Source organism: Apus apus, chromosome 4 (assembly GCF_020740795.1).
Source record: "Apus apus isolate bApuApu2 chromosome 4, bApuApu2.pri.cur, whole genome shotgun sequence".
NCBI classification, from domain to species: Eukaryota; Metazoa; Chordata; class Aves; order Apodiformes; family Apodidae; genus Apus; species Apus apus.
The window spans coordinates 40364475-40383317 of record NC_067285.1 but is presented as its reverse complement, the minus strand read 5'-3'; the positions used below and the strand labels follow the sequence as shown (position 1 = coordinate 40383317).

General features: G+C 46.7%; 1 protein-coding gene across 3 annotated transcripts in view; it reads left to right on the top strand.

Annotated features, from left to right (window-relative positions):
• LOC127383591 (bifunctional methylenetetrahydrofolate dehydrogenase/cyclohydrolase 2, mitochondrial-like) overlaps positions 1–18843 on the top strand; it is a 74399-nt gene that overhangs the window by 42217 nt on the left and 13339 nt on the right. Inside the window, exons 9-11 of one of the 3 annotated variants that reach the window (XM_051616751.1) lie at positions 2451–2571; positions 3314–3466; positions 3771–7424. In XM_051616751.1, coding sequence (XP_051472711.1) covers positions 2451–2571; positions 3314–3466; positions 3771–3825 — 329 coding nt within the window. In that variant the 3' untranslated portion in view covers positions 3826–7424. Of the gene's footprint in view, positions 1–2450; positions 2572–3313; positions 3467–3770; positions 7425–18843 lie in introns of those variants that run through there. The other 2 variants (XM_051616748.1, XM_051616749.1) reach the window with 2 other exon arrangements.

Sequence of the window (18843 nt, the reverse complement as noted above, 5' to 3'; positions counted from 1 at the left end):
TTCAGAGCAGTTGGTGCCAAGTGTTCAAGGAGAGGCACAGGGAAAGCCTGAATGTGTTGTTGTCTATTTTCTAAAACTCTTCCCTGCAGAGCTTCATTACCTGGTCTGCAAGTACATTAGGCCTAAGTGAAAATGGACTTCAGCAGGTCTTCTGGATCCCCTTGACAGCTCTGTTTACCACATGCTTTGTTTTCCCTTGTGCTTTCCCCAGCAGTGAGCATCGGTCTTCCTGTGCAGAAAGTAGTATCTTCCATCTCTTGTCATAAAATCTGTGTTCTCTTCCTGAAATCTGTCCTTTCTGAAATTTTTCTTCCTTAAAGCTGTTCTTCCAAGGCCTGGTCCTGTGCTGACTGTGCTCTCAGCCAACCAGCCTGTCCCTGGAACTTGTTGGCAGCATTCCCAGAGCCAGCCAGAAAAGAGCCAGAGTTTGATACTAGAGCTCAGGTGTAGCCAGCACCAACTTCTTCCCTTGGAGAGCGCGTAGTTCAAGACTGCGTGTGTGTCTGCCCTACACAGGGCTTTCTGTAGCAGATACCACTCTGGTTTCAGTTTCTGGGGGCTACCTGGCTGTGGTAGCCTAGAGCTCACTGCAAGGTGATGCTGCACCAGACCTGGCCTGTGAGCTGCTTCAGGTCCTTGCCAGACACATCATTGCCTGCCACCTTGGCGTGTCCTTTGCTGTGTCTGTGTCACTCCATTGCTAGGCTGAAACTGTGCATTTGGTTTGTAGCTTCTAGCTCTAGGTCAGCCATCAGTATGAAGAGAAGCTTGTTTTTCCGTACAAGAATGGAAAAGATGCCCTTTCCTCAGCCCAGATGAGTTCATTTTAAAGCAAGACATGTTTTTTTCCACCCTTGTAGCTCTTCCCAAGAAAGTGCAGTAAACCAATGTGTTCTTTTTCAAGCAGACTTGAATTGTTGTTCTTTCCAAGTCTCTTGATAAGCTGGAACTCTGATTACTCTGTCTGAGGGCACTATTTTCTAAGTAGTGTTGTTTGATCTGGGTAACATTTCTCTTCAGGGTCCGCACCACATCATCCACAACTGAAGATGTGCTTTGCTCCAAGGTGCAGGTGTAGAGGAGCTGTTGACCATCACTTGTCATCTCTTTGATGGAGCTGCATAAAGAACAGAGGAAAATGTTCGTTAGCTGAGTGCACAGCAGGGATTCCTGCCATTAAATGACTCAAATTGGGATTTGATTGGAAATTTAGGGGGTGGGTGGTGGTACTCCTGAAAAACTCCTTGCGGGATCTCGAGTTGTCCACAGAACAGCTGGAGACTTTACATCTCTGACAGTGGTTCCATCAATGTAATATCTCCAGACATTGATGGAGCACTTAGTCGGAAGGTTTCTGCTTGCTGTACCATTGTTTAGTCACTCTGAACAGACCTTGCCACCTTCCTGCATGATGTGATTTTTCTTGTGGTCATAACTGAAAGCTGGTGTTGACAGACACTCGGTTAGGACATCTCCCTCAGCCATCACCTGAAACAGTCCCCTGAAATAGTCAGACATTGCTTGGACACCCTGCCCCACCAGCAGTTCCTGTAACTAGGTGGAGAGACCAGTTCAAACAGATCCTTGCTGTCATGGTGAAGCTCTGGAGCTTTCTCTTCACTTGCCGCACCCCTGCTCCCGTGTTACAGATTGGTGCTGGGCTCTGCACCCCTTCTGCACAGGAGGGTGCCTCGCTGCGGGGCTCAGGAGCTCTTCTGTCAGTGCAGAGCAGTGACACAAGATCCACAAGAACAGCTCCAGCTTCTCCTTAATTCCCATTTGAGCCACCATGGCTGGGAATAAGGCAGTAATTTTCAGTCCTTGGAAAGCAGAAGCAAGCTTACTGACCTGGGTGGATGTAATTTTGCCCACGTTCAGAAGCTTAATAGTAGCAGACCGTGCTTCTGTGTGGGAAGACTATCCAGGCAGTCTTGAGTGCTGACAAGCATAATTGGACACTGCTGACATTTGACCATGATGGAGCATTCCCACCAACCATCACTTGCTCCTAACTGCAGAGCTGGCAGGCAGGAGTGTTAGAAATGGAACAGTTTGTCTTGTGATGGGGAAAAGGAAAAAAGGAATTAACTAATAACTTGAACTTCACTTGGAGGCATGCTGCGAATAATTAAATGCTCTCACTGTGTCCCCTAAACCCCTGATATTCCTGTGATGGTTTTACTGATTTGTATTGGAGGTTGGAGTGTGCTGATGTTACCCTGGATGCATCTCCCATAATAATTTTTGTACATAATTTATTTACAGTTTGTTCTTTCTCTAAAACTATTCTGGAATGTCTTAGAAGCTTGTTCTGCTTAGCAGTGTTTGAGTCTGCTCATCCAACACAACACAGTAAATCTATGTAATAAGTGTCTTCTGCAGGCAGTATCTATGCAGCTTGAGCTGTGATTTTTTTCCCAAATTCAGCATGTCTTTTTCCCCTTTCTCAGTAGACTACACAGAGCAGCCAAAGCTCTTGAAGCTGATGCAGACCTGCCTTGAGGAACACCACAGTTATTGTATCAATGGACTCTGTGCTTTCCACAGTGAATTGAGGAAACCCATATGCAAGTAAAGAATCCTGCTTATAAGTATCCTTCTTGGGAAATAAAAAGAGTAGCATTGTTTCTTTGTCTACTATATGTTACTAATGTAATGTGACTAATTTTCAGCAGAGCACAGCTTTCAAGTGCCAGTCAAGTATATGCAGGCTTAAAGTTTGGCACAGACTTGAGTGCTATGGTGGCTCAGGACTGTTAACAAGGAAGTGGTGCTAAGGAAAGGAAAATTCACAGCTTTGTGGGTCACTGCTGTGATGGCATCTCAGGTCACACTGGTGCTAGAGTAAGTAGTAAAGGAATAAGCAGATTTTCACAGTGGGTGCAGTGAATTGGGGGTAGAATCTTCCAAGATACCAGCTGCCACTTCTTTGCTCTGCAACTGCTTAGACATTAATCAGGACAATGGTGTCCTTCAAATTTTCTAGGGTCCATACTGGGCAGCTTTAGCCTTGGGAGACGTTATAGCAGCTGAGGATCAGCAGAGCACACTGATCTTTGTCCACACCCTCTGTGATGAGAATTTGTTTAGACTGTGTTTGCTGCTGTGACTGCAGTACTCAAGCTAGCTTTAAACTAGATAGACTGGGGCGACTGGTAGTCTTGGTGGAGTGAAGAGGTTCTGAGTGAGCACCAGATTCAGCCCATCCTCATTTAGACTAGTTCTCAATTGTTTCAAACTGACGAAAACTTACATGTGTCCCTGCAATAACAAGTTCTGAATAATTTTTGCATGGTGTGTATTTGTTTTGTAGGTGCCTTGCAGGTTATAACGGAGAGAGGTGTGAACATTTAACACTGAATTCATACGCACATAATTCTTACGAGCGCTACATTGCTGTGGGAATTGGTGTGGGAATTCTGACGAGTGGGATACTTGCCATCATCTACTGCTACGTAAGGAAGAGGTACGGGAGATACCCAGACTTCTGAGGAGATGGGTCTGGATTACTGTGGGCAGGAAGAAACAGTGGGCAGAATTTTGAGGGCACTGGGAGTTTGTTCTTGCCTGTTGCTGATGTCTGGTGATAAAGGAGCTGGCACTACGCCTCAGCTTTCTGACCTGTCAGGAGGGTCAAACGGTGTGGTTGCCTGAAACGTGGGTTTCAGTGGGGCTGCCTGAACGAGGGAGGCAGTTAGATTTAGGTTCTGCTCAGACGGCTGCGGTTCTCAGTCAGGCTAGTTAAAATCATAGAATGTTGTCCTTTTTAGGTGCAGAAAATTGAAATCACCCTACAAGGTCTGCGTGGGCGAGACGGCGTTGTGAAGGTCCGGCATTGGGACAGTCACCAGTTGCCTATGGAGGAGAGGAGGCTCTGCTGGGCAGGCCACCCCGTGCCCTCTGGCAGGAACCCCAGCCTCGCTGATGGGATGAAATAAAGGGAATGGCAGAGCAAGTACATAAAAGGAACTCCTGCAGAACTGACAGGCTCCGACGACTTTTGAAGAAAGACTTCCTCCTTTTGGTTGCTTAGATGAGCAGGTCCAAACAGCTATGGATACTCGCAGCCCTCTCAACGCTCTCCTGTGGTTGGTACTTGCCGAGGGGAGGACTGGTTGGTTTTAGCTGTTGTCAGTCATTTCAAGCCTTAGTACAGTGTTCTCTCTTCTGTCTTGATTTGGTTTTTTCTTCGTTTTTTCTCCTCTGGAGAAAAATCACAACCTGTCTCACAAGGGAGTTGTATTCTGAGCATCATGTGCTGACGAGAAACCCTTTGGGTTCTGATTTCAGTGTCTTGCTCCCTATGTGTGTGGCTGAACAGCCCCCTCCCAGCACAGGGGTTAGCTTCAATGTGCTCAGCAAAGGACAGGCTTCTTTTGCCATTAAGGGCAAAAGCATAAAATGCTTTGGACTGAGGAAGATGGATGGTTCTCAAAAGCTTACCTAAACTTAGCAGCAGGGAGTGAGCAATACCTGGAAAATGAGAACATGGCATCTCTGGGTGTGGCAAGTTCTTGCTCTTTTCATAAGCAAAGGAATCAAACTTATTTCTCACAATGGATTATTGAGTGTGCTCGTGACAAAGAACCCTACTCTTCCCTGACATCATAAAGCAGCTCATCAGGATTCACAGAACTTCAGGCATTGCCTCTTGCTGTACCATGATTTCAGCACAAGACTTTAGTTGCTAGAGAAGCTGGGATTTTGTTATGAAACTACAGCGTAGCTTTGCCCAGGAAACGGACTCTTTGTCCTGTTTTCACGCCGTGTGCACAGTGTGACCACTCAAATAAGAGAGAAATGACCATAGGGATTTTATTGGGCAAACGTTACATCCCAGATGCTTTTCTTCATCCTGTCTATGAAGAATTGCAAAGGTAAAAGGATTTTGTTCAAGGAGAAGAGAAGAAAATCGGTTCTGAAGACGGTGGCACTAACTGTGACTTCTCACTGGCAGCTGGAGTGTTTGCCAGTGCTGATGAGACTGCAGGTGGCTCTAAGAGTTACTCATTTCAGCTGTTGCACATTGTAGATGCATCTGCTATGCTTAGTCATCTGTGAGAAAAAAGCAGTTAGGTACTTTGTGATTTGATGGAATGATACAGGCTCCTAAATCTAAGTGTCCTGGGAAGCTCCATTTCTCTGTTAGTGCAAGTTAATTTTCACAGCAGGAGGCTTGTCCTTTGTTGAAAAGACCCCGTGTATTTGTGAGACTACAATGATAATGCTGAAATTTGTATGAAAGACTGGATTTTGAAAGGGTAAATGTACATTTGGAACTCAAGTGGTCTGAAGTTTAGTGGGCTTGTCACACAGGGGAACTCTGGTCAGTAACTGAGTCATCTTGGCTCTCTGTTTGATACCAATAAATAAAACAACACGTCACACACTGGTTCAAGTCCCTGTGAACAGACTGGAGCAAGCAACAGGTGCATAGACAGAAAGGATGGTTGGTGAGGAGCTGGATGGAGGCAGACCCAGTCCTTTCCTCTACACCTTGACATGAGCATTTTCTAAGAGGCACTGAGCTGATTTCCAACTCAGCCTTTTTGTTTTCTGCATCTCAAGTTACGTCTTCAGATCTCTGTATTGTTGCCTCCTTTCCATTCTTCTGACCTTTTCTTATTGTCCACTGAGATACAACTTCTGCTCTTCATGACTTTAAAGTCAGCTTTCAGTAGCTGCCCTACCATTTTCTGTGCCACATGTCCACAGTCTGTGCATCTGCACACAGACACAAAACACACACGCTGGACAGACTGAACAGAAACACCTGTTAGGAACACACATCAGGAAAACACAGGTGAGACCTTTCTCATGGACCTTGGAGAAAACTTGATAGCTACACAGGCTGAAGGATGAGAAACCTGAAAGCTTCAGTCGTGTGAGTGAATCTCCCCTGCAGTGAATTGTCTCTTCCTGCAGACACACTGCAAGTGTTGTGTTCCCCTCTAGAGGAGCAACCCTTCTGCATCACAGAGCTGTGTTTTGGAGCAGGCATACACAGTAGCACAATGTGCTCAGCTCTATATTCTGTTGGTAAAGGAGTCCTAAGGGCAGGAATTTGAACAACTGGACTTTCACTTGTCCAAAGAAAGCCCTTTCTGTACCAGTGGCCAAGAAGGTGCCTTGCATGATATGCGAGTACTTCTTCAGAGGTTTTTTTCTCATTGCAGTGAGGCACCTATAGAAACACACTTTTCTTTTAAATGTTTGATCAAACGTAACTGGAAAGCAGGGTTTATTTCAAGGCCACAATTTTGCAGGAGATGAAATAGTGAAAATTTTTTTTCTAGTATGCTTTCTGGTCCAAGACAGCTTTGGAAGGGCTGGCAGTGACAGTTTCAGAGATTTTCACGCTAATGGAAGAAAAGCTTCATAGGGAAACACCAGATGAGTCTGTGCCATGCAAAATGGAACCTTGTGTAAGGGCAGAATGAGAATAAAAAGGAAAGATGAAGATGTGAAGAAGGAAGGAAAAGGAGGTTTTTGCTTTATTTTAGTTTGGGTTTTTTTTCCAAGTGGTATCGAGGCTTCTAGAAGTGGGTTCCTCATTAGCTGGGTGCTGTACAACCTTCATGCTGAAGTCCAACCTTGGAGAAGGCTCCCAGCTTCTTAAACATCCAAGGCTGGTGACATCAACACAGATGACAGCTTCCTCCACTGGTCTGCAGTGTCTGCAGGCTGTAGCCCATGTGGGAGAAGAGTGTTGTCGCTGCAGTTTTAAGGCTTTTCATCAGGCCCAAGCTGTGTTTGAGGCATCACTGCAGGGATGAATCACTCTGCTGTTTGAGGCAGTGACCTGGCTGAGGAAGTCTTGCCTTGCCTCACATTGCTCCGTGGAGTCAGCCATGCTGAGCCCTGCCTTGATAAGTGACAGATGCTACTGGGCTAGTATGGTGTGTTGCTGCTTACAGTGCTGAATTTCCTGCAGAACTGGCCTGTCGGAGGCTCAGGATCATCTTTCCTGGCTCATTTATCAACCTCAGACTCCTTCCGTAATGGCATAATTAACAGAGTTGTACGCTTCTGCTTCCTATTAGCTGCACGTGCCAAAAATTGTCATTTCAAGAGGACACCCTGTGTGCCTGTGGCTTTTAGGCAGTCCTGCCTCAGCTTTGACATGTCACCAGCTCAGCAGGGCCGAGAGAGACTTTAAAGACTGGGACCTGCCTTTCTGAAGGGCAGAGCAACTTGCCCTGTGTGTGATCCTGGCTGGTGGAGCCATACTGGCTTTTCCTGCAGCACATCTCTCCAGCCTAGTTGCCCTGCAGCCACCCAGCCCTCTGCCTGCTTCACTGGCATCTGCAGTCACCCTGCTTGGCTGTGCCTTCAATACCTCCCCTGCATTCAGCACCCATTTTCTGTTGAAGTGTGTGGGTGGCCAGCAGCTTACCTGATCCCAGAGGGGGCTTTTTAAAACGGTGAGATGCAAACCTGTGGCAAAGATGACTGTCCTTCCAAAACATTGGTTTTAATCTTGGGAGGAAGTGTAAAGAAGTGTAGTGATGGCTGATGTTTGGAGTATGCAGTGTCCCTGTGCTGCCTGCCTGATAAGGGAGCACAGTTGATAGCTGCAGTGCCCATGGTAGCACACAGCTGATTCAGTCTGCAAGGGCACAGGAGCAGCCAGACCCCTGGCTCTGGGAGTCCAATAGCCAGACAGTGACTGCAGACAGTGCCAGAGGCTCCTGAAGAAGCTCTTAGAGATCTGGTGGCAGGTAGGTAGGTGGGAGACATTTTTCTCTTGGAGAAGGTTTTCATTCCTTCTCAGTAACCAAGAGTGTGTTTTGCATAATAAGGCAGCAAGGTTTCTGGTCCTTCCCACTTAGGATGGCAACACAGATTCTTTCAGTGCATCCTAAAAGTAGAAAATCTGATCTGTGCTCATGTGGCCAGCTCAAGACTAACTAGCCTGTGGTCTGAGTGTAAGTACTAGCTTATGTTCTGAGAACTAGTTGTGAAGCTGGCTGCTTCCTAAGAACTCTGGACTTCATGCAAAAAAAACAAAAACCCAACAAAAAAAATCAGGCCCCCAGAAATCAGATGGTGCTCAGCAAAATTTTATAGCATTGTCATTTTCTACAGCCATTTTATGTTTTATGTAATTTCTGGTCCATGAAATATACTGTGGTTGGTGAAGCTTCCCACAAAGAGAAGGCTAACATGACAAAATAATTGCTTTAGTAATTTAGTTCAGAATAGCTCCCATGACCACTGAAGCTTGCAGTCCTTAATGGATTTGTCTTTAGAGCATCCCTCTGAAGCCAGGCAGGATGTGGGGATGATGTGCCATGGAGAACTAAGACAGGGAGGGATCAGAGTCTCATGGAGAGGACGCAGCAAACTTTTCAAACCTGCTGGTGGGGCTGTAGCCAACAGATCATTCTTGTGCTCCTTCGAGTTGTTGTCATGGTTCTTTAGTAGATCAATGATGCAGCAGCAGTATTGAGAGGGGAGAGAGGGGTCTCTTGTGGTAAAATGAAAGCTTGATGGCCAACAGCAAGAGTTTCTTTCTGAATATTCATTTCAACCTTCTATTTTGTGTCACATAAGTGCAATTGTTTTGTGTTTGCGTTTTAACTTTTGAAGTTTTTCAGAGAAGTATCGCACCAAAACCACAAGTGTTTGAAATAAGTCAGTTTGCATGATGCAGACGAACAATCTGAAGGCTGTATTCAGTCAGCTCCAGCCCATCAGAGGTAGGGTCTTCCATAGCCCAGCTCATCTCAGTAGCTCCTGGCATGGAACCCACAGCTTCCTGGCAGTGGAGAAGCTGGATCCAACCTCCAGGTAAAGCTGCATGAAACACAAGCAGTGAGTGATTCAAAGTGTCACTTTGGTGGCCTGAATGTACCAGTGAGCAACTTGACTTGCTGACTGGGAGACCGAAAGTGCTGTCTGCTCAGCTCAGCACTCTGTGGTCTCTCTACCATGCAGAGCTCTGGTGGCATCTGCAGTGACACCTGGCTGCTCCTACGTGTTCTGTCCTTAGCCTTGCTCCGAAGAGGGAAATGCCTGTAGAGGTCCCTATTGTACTGTAAATCCAGGAAATGGTTTGGGACTCCTTCTTTATGACCCAGTTAACAAACAAAGACAAAAAGTGCAGGTACTCATTAAAAGCTCAGTGTAAGTAGTCATTAATTATCATGACAGCAATAAAACCTTGTAATGTGACTGGACTTTGGGCTGCTCCTGCTCTCGCTGAATTGAATGGGAGCATGAGCAGACTCTGCAGGCAGCAGCTCCTGGCGAGCTGAAGGGGGTGTCACAGCACAGTCAACACCACTGATTTGTGCAGAAGAGGAAAATGTTTCATATCATGTTACTTGTTTCAATTTTATTTTTTTTAAATGTGCACATAGAAATAGCCTGTGAGACAGAATTTCACAGACAAAAGAGGGTAAAACCTGTTTTTTTTTAAAAAAAAGCCTCATTCTGCAGAGCAGTTCAAGATCAGCTGAACTTGGGAGATGAGACATGTCTTGCATAGCAATTTTAGGGAAGTTTTCTAACTTTTGATTGGAGGTTTTTTGCCCTTTTGTGGAAATAAGGCCATCTGTGAAGTTGACCTGTAGTTCTGGGCTCAGTTTTCCAACTCATAAAAGAGTTAGATGTGTGGTTTTGATTCAGTGTCTAACCTTGAGTTACCTAAGCACTAATTTTTAATGAAAACCTAATATTGACTTTATCTGGTGAATGTTGGCAAGCAAGTTTCCTTGTTAAGATTTCCTAATGACATTTCTTTTAAACAGTGTTTCATCCTTTAATAAGCCTAAATACAGATCACTCTGCATTGAATAGCTGATATTCCACTGTCAAGCTGAGTTTTCCAGGTCATAACTGACCAAAATGCAGTTGGCTGATCAGGGACAGGCTGATGGAGAGCTCAGCTGGCTGTGGCTGACATGGGAAAGCTTCCTGGGCAGGGTACTTCTGTCAGCCCAGAGCTGAATGCCCAGAGAAGCTGCCTCAGACCTGAGTTGCTCCTGGAAACCCAGTCCTCGGAGTAGCTGTTTGCAAATTGCTCTGCTATCATCTTCAGCTTCCCAAGGCAAGGAGCCATGTTATGATCCAGGGACAGCAGAGTTGGAGCTTTATCATTGTCACTCCGTGAAATATGTTAAGCTCTTTGCTACTTCTGCCTTATTGGTTGGTGGTTTTTGTTGTTGTTGTTGAGGGGGGCAATGGAAGAACCTTCCACTGTCTTTCGTGTTCAGGATGGGTGTGCAAAGCCACCTCTCTCCGTAGCTCCATCTGACAAACAGCACAGCCATGGCTGAGACATGAGAGGACAGGGCCATGGTTTGCAAGAGCGTCTGACTAACTCGGGCAAAGCTAATTTGTTTGACATCATTTCTATACGTAAGGCCAAGTCTGTTTGTGTTCCATTGTTCTGGCAAATCCCATGACGAGCTGCATTTTATTGACTCCTGTCGGCCGTGGATCAGAGCCGGCAGCAGATCTGGGTATGAGCGCTGTTCCAGGAAGCTGGCTTAATAGATACTCATTTGGAATTTCAAGGTTGTGAGGCAAAGGATCGGCCTTGCAGGTAGCTGTGACAGCTTGACGTGACAGGGAGGGCCCGGGCACTTCAGTGCATCCCTGCTTTGTGAGCCAGGCAGCCCAGCAGCCACCCTTTGGGGTGGGTGGAGCAGGCTGAGGGGAGTCAGTGGCAGGCAGGGGCAGCGAGGGGGCACCTTGAGTTACAGGCCGTGCCATGTAGCCAAAACATGCAGTATCTGGCCAGCAGTTTTGTGCATTTTACCCTCTTTTCAAGGCTCCAGCATCACATGTTCATGTCTGTTCGCTGGAGGGATGCTGTTGAGGAAGAGAGGCCCAAGGAGGGCCCCTGGGTGGCCTTACCTGTGCTAGTTTTTTTTGGAAACCCCTTGCATCTAAAGCTTTGGTTTGTTGGGTACAAGACTTTGTAACTCTGGCACAGCACTTGAAGGACTTTGGCAGCTTAATCTGCCTTCTGTCTGTAGGAGTGCAGGCTCTGAAGCTTGGCAAACTGGGATTCATCACTGTTGCAGATGCAGGCAGGGGAGGGAGAGGAGCTGCTGGCAGGGGAGGGAAGGCAGATGCTGCAGCTGGAGATGTGAACGGGATACAGTGTCTGCCCTGTTGCATTGAACAGGGCTTAGGTGTGTGCTGTTCCCAGTCTTGGCTGCTTTCAATGAATGCAGCTTTGCTGACAGTAGCGGTGTTGGTGTTGCTCTGAGTGCTGAGGGTTTCCCTTGCAATGGATAATGCAGCTTGTTTTTCTTAACCAGCAAGGGGAATAATTGCATGCACATTGATTAGGGCCTAATCTTTTTGTTTGATTTGAGAGTCCACACATTGGAGCAAATCCTTTGATACCTGATGGCTGTAAGAGAGTGGTGACTGTGAAAACCTTCCAGCAGGAGTTTCTGCTTATTTCTCTTGCTGCTTTATTCTCAGGGTGGTGATGAGGTGCAGAGCCATGATTTTCAGGAGAAATGTGAACAAACAGACGAAGGCAAGTTGAGCCTAGTGACAGGCCCTGTGCTCAATGAAGCTGTAAAATCCAGTCACCTCCGACCTGATTCTGTAAAACAAATCAGAAGAAACAGGACAGAGGATCTCGAAGTGAAGCAAAGTTCGAGACCCAGAACTCCATCTGGGGACAGCTGGCTGGTTCTGCTGATGGCAGGGTGAGATCTCTGTAAAGTCACAGGAGATGCCTATCTCACTGCAGCAGCCTCTGGTTCAGCTGTGTCCTGGTTTCCCACTTAGGCTTTTAAAACCAAGCAGCTCGTTGTGGGCCCTCTGTGAGCGAGATGACCTGCAGCTTGACTTACCTAGCCTAAAACAACAGCTTTTGACTTTCCCTGCTGGATGTGCAGACCCCTGCTATTTGGAGGCAGGTCCCAGAGGTAGAGCTGGCTCTGGTCATTGTGTTGCAAGCTCCTTTTCGGTAGTTCATGGGCTGGGGGTGTAAAGGATCCCATTGAAGAAGGGCACATCTGATGTTCAAGCATGGTGTTCTCTCATTTTCCAGCTAAAAGGAATTTTACAGCCCCAGCTGCCCACGGGTGATGGCTGTGGTGTCTGCTGCTGCTCTCAGAGCAGTGCCCTTTCAGGCTGTCTGGGTTTACCAGCCTGAATCAGCACCCTGAGATGCAGGCAGGACTCCCCAGGAGCTGAAAGGCAGGAAATTCTCTTGCCCTTTCCCCTTGCCTCGTTAAAACTTCTCTTGACTTTTTTGGTGGCACGTTCATGACTTCTCATGTGCAAATACCCTTGAAAGTTTTCCTCCCTCAGGCACTTCTCAACCATCTCCTGAACTCCTTCCTTCATCACTAACTACTTTTTCCATCAAGATTACAGCAGCAAAAAAATGTTCTCTATGGGCTAGGTGCTCCCCTGTGCATGAAAAATGTGTGCAGGAGCCAAAAAAACACCAGGAGTTTCTTCTTGATTGTTCCCAAGAAGAATGGCCAGTGACGCAGGCGAAGGGCATGACCTTACACTTGACACACACAGGCTGTGAGGCCTGCACAGCCATGGCCATGGCCTCAGTGAAGCAATGAGTTTGGGGGTAGTTGGATGGAGTTGTATAACCCCTCCCATTCCTTCCTGACCCTTCAGGTCCTTCATGGTTCCCTTCAGGTGCATCCTTCCTGGTCTATCCCAAGCAGGTGTCCCCTCTTCCCACCAAGAGCAAGTGCCTCAATGCAGAAGGAAAAACCCTGGGTTTACTCTGTGTGGAGACCATTCCCTTGAACAGGGTGCAGGGGAGAGCTACAAAGGAGCATTTTAACCCTGGTTCTGATGTCTGCCAAGGGCTGAGCTGCACCCCACTGAGAAGAAACTGTGCAAGGTCTCATGGGGTTAGGTGGAAAGATGGAGCCTGCTGTCTTGTTCCCTTTCCTGTTACTCAGGGAACATGTGTGCTGGTTTGATCTCAGTTCATCCAGGCAGAGGGAAGATACCTCTGTGTGGGGTACCACTATAAACTTGTCCAGTGCCCTCTTCTAAATCAAGTGCCATATTCAAACTGCAGCCTGGAAAGTCTTTAAAAGGGTATTTAGGATGATTCCAAGTAGGGTGAATTTGATTGCTTTTTAAACCATTAATTAATTGTAAAATGTAGCAATTGAATGCCCCCACTAAAGGCTTTTCAAGAGAATTAATAATGTAGTAGTGATCTGCCATTTTCCCAATTAGCTCTTGCCTATCTCTATGTCCTGCTGCTGCAGGCTGTAGTAAAACAGAATCACAGAGTGTCTTGGGTTGGAAAGGACCTATAAAGGTCATCTAGTCAAACTCCCCTACAATAAGCAGGGACATCTCACAATGCTCAGAGCCCTGTCAAGCTATCTGGTGACTTCAGTGAGTGCAGACTTAGGCTACTTGCACCTTCTGAGTCCTTGGGTGTTTAGATGTTTGGTTTTGGAGTGTCAGGGGATTCTTAACAGTTCCCATTTGTTCATGGTGTTTTCTTTAGTAACAAGTACCATGATACATAAGAAGAGCAAGGGAAAAGATACAAGTCAATGTGCTATTCAGTAACAGCAACTCCTAAATGTAAGTGTGATTTGAATATTACTAGAAGGTTAAGAAAAACCCTGGGGGGAGGAGAAAACTTGACTATATACAGATGCAGTTTGGACAGAGACTGTTGAAATCCTGGGCATTTTTCCATCAACTTCACTAGGCTTTGGAGCAGACTGCAAGTGGCTCCTGTGGTACAGGAGAATCTGGGGGCATCTGTCTTGTTTGGGCCCCTGTCTCTCCTGTTTGTGCAGATGGAATTGTAGTGGAATTAAGACTGTTGATTTTGAGCAGTAAGTTGTGAATGAACACCTGGGAATCGGACTTTGTGTGTATTTTCATAGGATGTTTATATCAGCCACCCATCAGCTCTTCATGCCTACCACAGGACTTCTGGAGACTGCATTATGCACAATTCAAGTGAATTAAAGTGAGTGCTTCTCTCCTTCAATTCAAATAGTTCTATCTATTTCTGTTGAAAGAAAAAGTGACAGAGATAGGAGCCAGATTCCCTCTGTCTTCCAATCATTTGGACACCTTTGTTTCAGAATGTGCATTGCTTTGTTACTTATTCATTCTTCCTTCAGCACTTGAGCTGTGTGTTGCCACGTGCAGAATTTCAGTTGTGCCAGATTTTCTGTCTCATTGACAAGGAAATGTGTAGTCAAGTGTTGTCAAAGGTGCCCTGTGCTTATGATAGAAAATCTGACTTCATTGTGCATGCCATACCTTGTGCTGATGCAGAGCTGAGGCTGTCGTAGATTTCAGGTGTTTTTGTAATATTGAACAGCAGCAAGTTTGTCTTTCATTTCTCATAAAAAGAATCTTTGTTAACTTAGAACCCAGGTTCACACAGTCAGTACATGTGCAGAAAGCCCCACAGAAAACATCCCATTGTCCTTGAAAGAACTCGGGGGGGGAAAAAAACCTCCACAGACCCAAAACCCGGCAATGTAGGGGAGAGTTGGGTCCCTGTGCCCTTGGCCGTGTCCCTTCTGAGCCCCACCTGAGTGTTTAGAGCAGGGGGCTCTGCCATGGCCCCAGGGCAGATCTCTGTGCACAGAGTTGCAGATCAGGGCCTGCACAGCCTTCATGTTCTGCTCCAGATCTTTAGTCCAGTCTTTTCCACACGTTAAATCCTCCTGAAGTTTAGGGTTCCATGCAGAATGCAAAATTGATAATGAATTGAAATAATTTAAAAAAAATAATTACAATTCCTTATGACTTGGTGCAAATCACTGCCAAATGCAGCAGCATTTCAGCAGCCAGATGAAATTATGCAGGGACTCCCCTGGCCCTGTCACACTGCAGAGAAAGTGGAGGCTTCCCTGGCTACTTTCACTGCTTGCCTCCTTCAGCCCTGCCATCCATAAACAACTGGGGGGAGTTTCGGGTGTTACTAATTTCAATAAAGTGGTTTTAGGAATGTTTTGCCTCTCTGGAGCTTTCATCACATCTACTAATAGAGGCTTTTGGCAAGAGCAGTAAAGCAAATTGCTCCCACCCTCTCCTAGCATGTGGTGAGCAGTGTCTGTCCCAGCAGCCACATGACTGAAAGTCTTGAGTGCAGCACAGCACCTGGAGAGCTGGGAATGCCCTTGTTGAAACACCCAGGCCTCTGTCCAGCACCCAGGCCCCAGCTTCTGCCCTCCCCCTCTCACCTTGCCCATCATCTCTGCCAACTCGTGCAGTGCTCTGGAACTGCTTATTTTTGAGCTGGTGAGGAATGTTCTGTCATCGGGGTGGCACATCCTTGCACCATGGTTGCCTCTAAGCCTTAATTTCGTTTGCTTTTGAGGGCATGCATCAGACTTTCAGGCACTTTTGAACAGACATACGTGTTTATCTGCCTGCCTGGTAAGGGAAAGGTAAGCAATTTTTATGTTGTAAATGCCTCTCATATCTCCCCAAGGGCATTCAGTTATCTCATTCCTTAGCTGTACATAGACTTGTAGTGGGTGTAAGTTACAGTTTCCTCCTGCTTTATCTGCAGAGCAATCTGAAGCCCAGCTAAGTTCATAGTGCAATACACAGTGATTTACCTTAGAAGAAGTAGAGTCAGGACCTCGCACCCACTGCCTTTTCCTCAGTGTTTCGAATTAAAGAACAAGTTGAAGTTCACCTCGGTGACAGCGAACACCTGTTTCAGATGCAGCCGGCTGTTCTAGTGGTGCTAATGATGGGTTAGAGGCATGAAAAACCGGCCCAACATTTCCCACTGGTGGTGGCAGCAGGAATGACACCAACACAGACTGCGTCCCACCTGAGGACAGCCAAGACAGCTCTTGCAGCCAGAGCAAAGGCTGCTCGCTGGGGCTCAGGGTGTGAGCAGTGGGCTCTCCTGCCCTGCCGTGCCTTTCCCCCAAGGGACTGGCATGGCAGGAGAGGAGAAGAAAATGGGGTCCTGTCTAAGAATGTTTTGCTGACACTGGCCCCACTGAGGTTATTCTGGGAATCAGGCTGAAATGAGACACGTTGTAGTTTTTTCTTGCTTGTGACGCAACATCTGACTTGTGTCCTTTTTGCCAAAGTCTGGGGGAAGTGCATGTGCCAGGGGGAGGAGAATGGGGAGGTCATGAAACCTAGGAAAGCTTGTCTCAGTTTCCCTGAGATTTTGTGCAGGATGAACAAGACTAGCAAGTCCAGTGCTTTTTTCTGATACATTCTGAGGGCTGATGGAAGGAAAACCATTGCAAGGCCACCAGGTGCCAGTGGGTGTTCTGTGCCAGGCAGTCTTGGCTTGGTGCACTGCTGTTCTGTCCAGCTGCTGGTCAGGATTGTGGTCAGATAAAGCAGCCAATGAGGCTGATGGGGACTGGAACTGGGAGATGGGAGAGGGTGAAAATGTGCTGGTGACAGAGAAGATGTGGCTGGGAGATGAGCTATCCAGCTGGCAGCAGGGGGAAGAGAAAGGCTGGGTTTAGAGTGGGTCCAGCTAGTAGCCAACAAGGATTGCTGCACGTGCCACTAGAGGAATGGGATTGCTTTACCAAAGAGGAGCCTGCAAGGGTGGGGAATACAACACAGTCACAATTCAGGGGCAAAGACGTAGCTAAGGGGCTGTCATGGCCCTTCTGAAGAGGCCAGAATAGTAAACTGGGTCCTCTTTACCTTCAGAACCATCTTCAGCAAGGACAGTAAGCGGGACTGGCTGGGCCAGGTGCAGTGCACAGCTTGACTGAGTATCCTGTGCTGGAGACATACATCCAAGATGCTTTGTTTTCTGGTCAAGGGTACAACAGAGATGGGGATTTGAGAGCTAGGGGGAAAGCAGCTCAATTCAGAGAAGCACCAAAGTCTCTGTGGACAGTGCCAGGATCTGTGTAATGCACAGACCCCAGGGGGTCAGTAAGAAATAGCTCTGAACTTCTGAGGGCACCAGGTAGCTGAGAGAAGATCTCTTGGTGCAACATGTATGGGGACAGCAACAATTACATTCTTTTGAAGACTCCCTCACCTGCCCAAATGGGTCAACCATTCCTTCTTGGAGGCTTCCCTGACATCTGACCTTATGCTAGCAGAGTTGTAGCCTGGAGTTATTTCTCTGAGGCACTTGTTCTGGAGCTAAGATGTACTCTCAGGCCACTTTGCATCAGTGTGCTCCCAGCAGTGGGTTATTCACATGTGGATTAGGGGTGACACAACTTGTTGCTTCTACTTCTCCTGCTCCAAGGTTTCTTAACTGTTGTTCTTCTGTTAGCTCCTGTGCTGGAGCTCCTCTCTGCATGAAGGTGACTACTCCATCCCTCAAGGCTAGCTGCCTGGCCAGTTAAAAATGTGCCAACCAGGTAGGTGTGCATTGCTTTTAAGACAGTTTTTAACTTAGAGGGAACTTTCAGCCTCTCTCTAACTCTCCTGAGAGGATACATCCTAAGGTGAACTGCTGAAAGATGAGACCTTAGTGCTACAAAGGTATTTTTAGGTGTACTGCAACAAAATTGCAGGATTATGGACAAGTACCTGTTGAATATCAAAACACCCTATTTTGCAACACTAAGGGAACTGCCAAGAAAATGCTAGATTTTTCAGTGTGTGTATGTGTGTGTGTCACTGTCTTCATTCAGCTGAAGTGAAAGTTTATATGAAGAGGAAAAAAAAACCCACCCTACCTTAGGTAAGATGTAGCAACAAGAATTCAGAGCAGCGTGATTCCCTTCCTTTCTCTATCTGAATTAGAACTGAGCAGCATAAGCCCATGGAAAATTATGACCACAATAATGCAGTATTTCTTTTGTTTGTAGTTCCCCAGCAAATGCTCTAAAGATGAACCAACTGCACAATGTATAGAAGCCACGAAGCAGAAGCATTGGTAGGTACAATTAGAGGCAATTGTGGTCAGTAACAGTTGTGCAGGGAAGTTTTAGTAGAGAGAGACTGAACTGCAGATGGGCACATATCACGCTGGTCTGTGGTGAGCTTGCAAGCACAGCTGAGGGATTTCCAGCAGGATATTTACAAATTGCTAATATCCTGTTTATGAAAACCACGTAAACAATCGAAGGCCGTTGCCCGAAGGCGCTGATGTTATGTGAATCTACGTAAAAGCCAGTTCCAGCATCTGCAGGGCAGGGGGCAGCTCAGATGGTGTGTGACATGGTAATCCAAGTTGCCCCCGTGTCGTCAAAGGCACCCAGCAGCTTGCAGCACGTTGCATAAGAATGCTCTGGGAAAGGGGGGAAGCAGACTTGCACAGAGACCTCTCTTTTAGCTTAGCCAACCTATGCGTCTTCTGTCAAGTGGATGATTTGGAAAGATGAGTAATTAGCTTTGCTCACACCAGCCCTTCCTGGAAAACTCTCTCCTGGTTCGCAAAGATGAACGTTACGAGCACAAAACGGGGGGAAGGGTTGAGAAGCCAGGATGAAAACAAAAAGAGTGGAGCCATGTTCTGCACAGGCTCTCACATCTAGCGTGTTTCACCTAAAAAGAGGCCATCTCCTGTGCTAACTGAATGGTCTTGGCTTTGGTTGATGTCAGGCAGCTGGTGTGCTTGATTTGGGCAGGGTAGGTTAATCTGGGTGTGGAGCTGGAAGGTGTTGTGTATGAGGGGGTGACCTTTGCTGTAGGCATGCTGCAAGTCAGTGGCCAAAGTGTTTCATCCTGAGCATCTCATATGCAGCCTCTATTTGGAGTCTTACATAAAAGTAGTTTTCATGGATGCCTGTTTTCTTTGACAGTCCTGTAGAAGAACTGTTGCTATTGAGTTTAGCTAAGTTTGGAAACCCAGCTTGTGTTTGGCAGCTTTGGCTAATTGCCCCTTACCCATAGCTCTTTTTCTCATGTATGAAGGATAAAGACAGTGGCTGCAGGAACACTGATCAA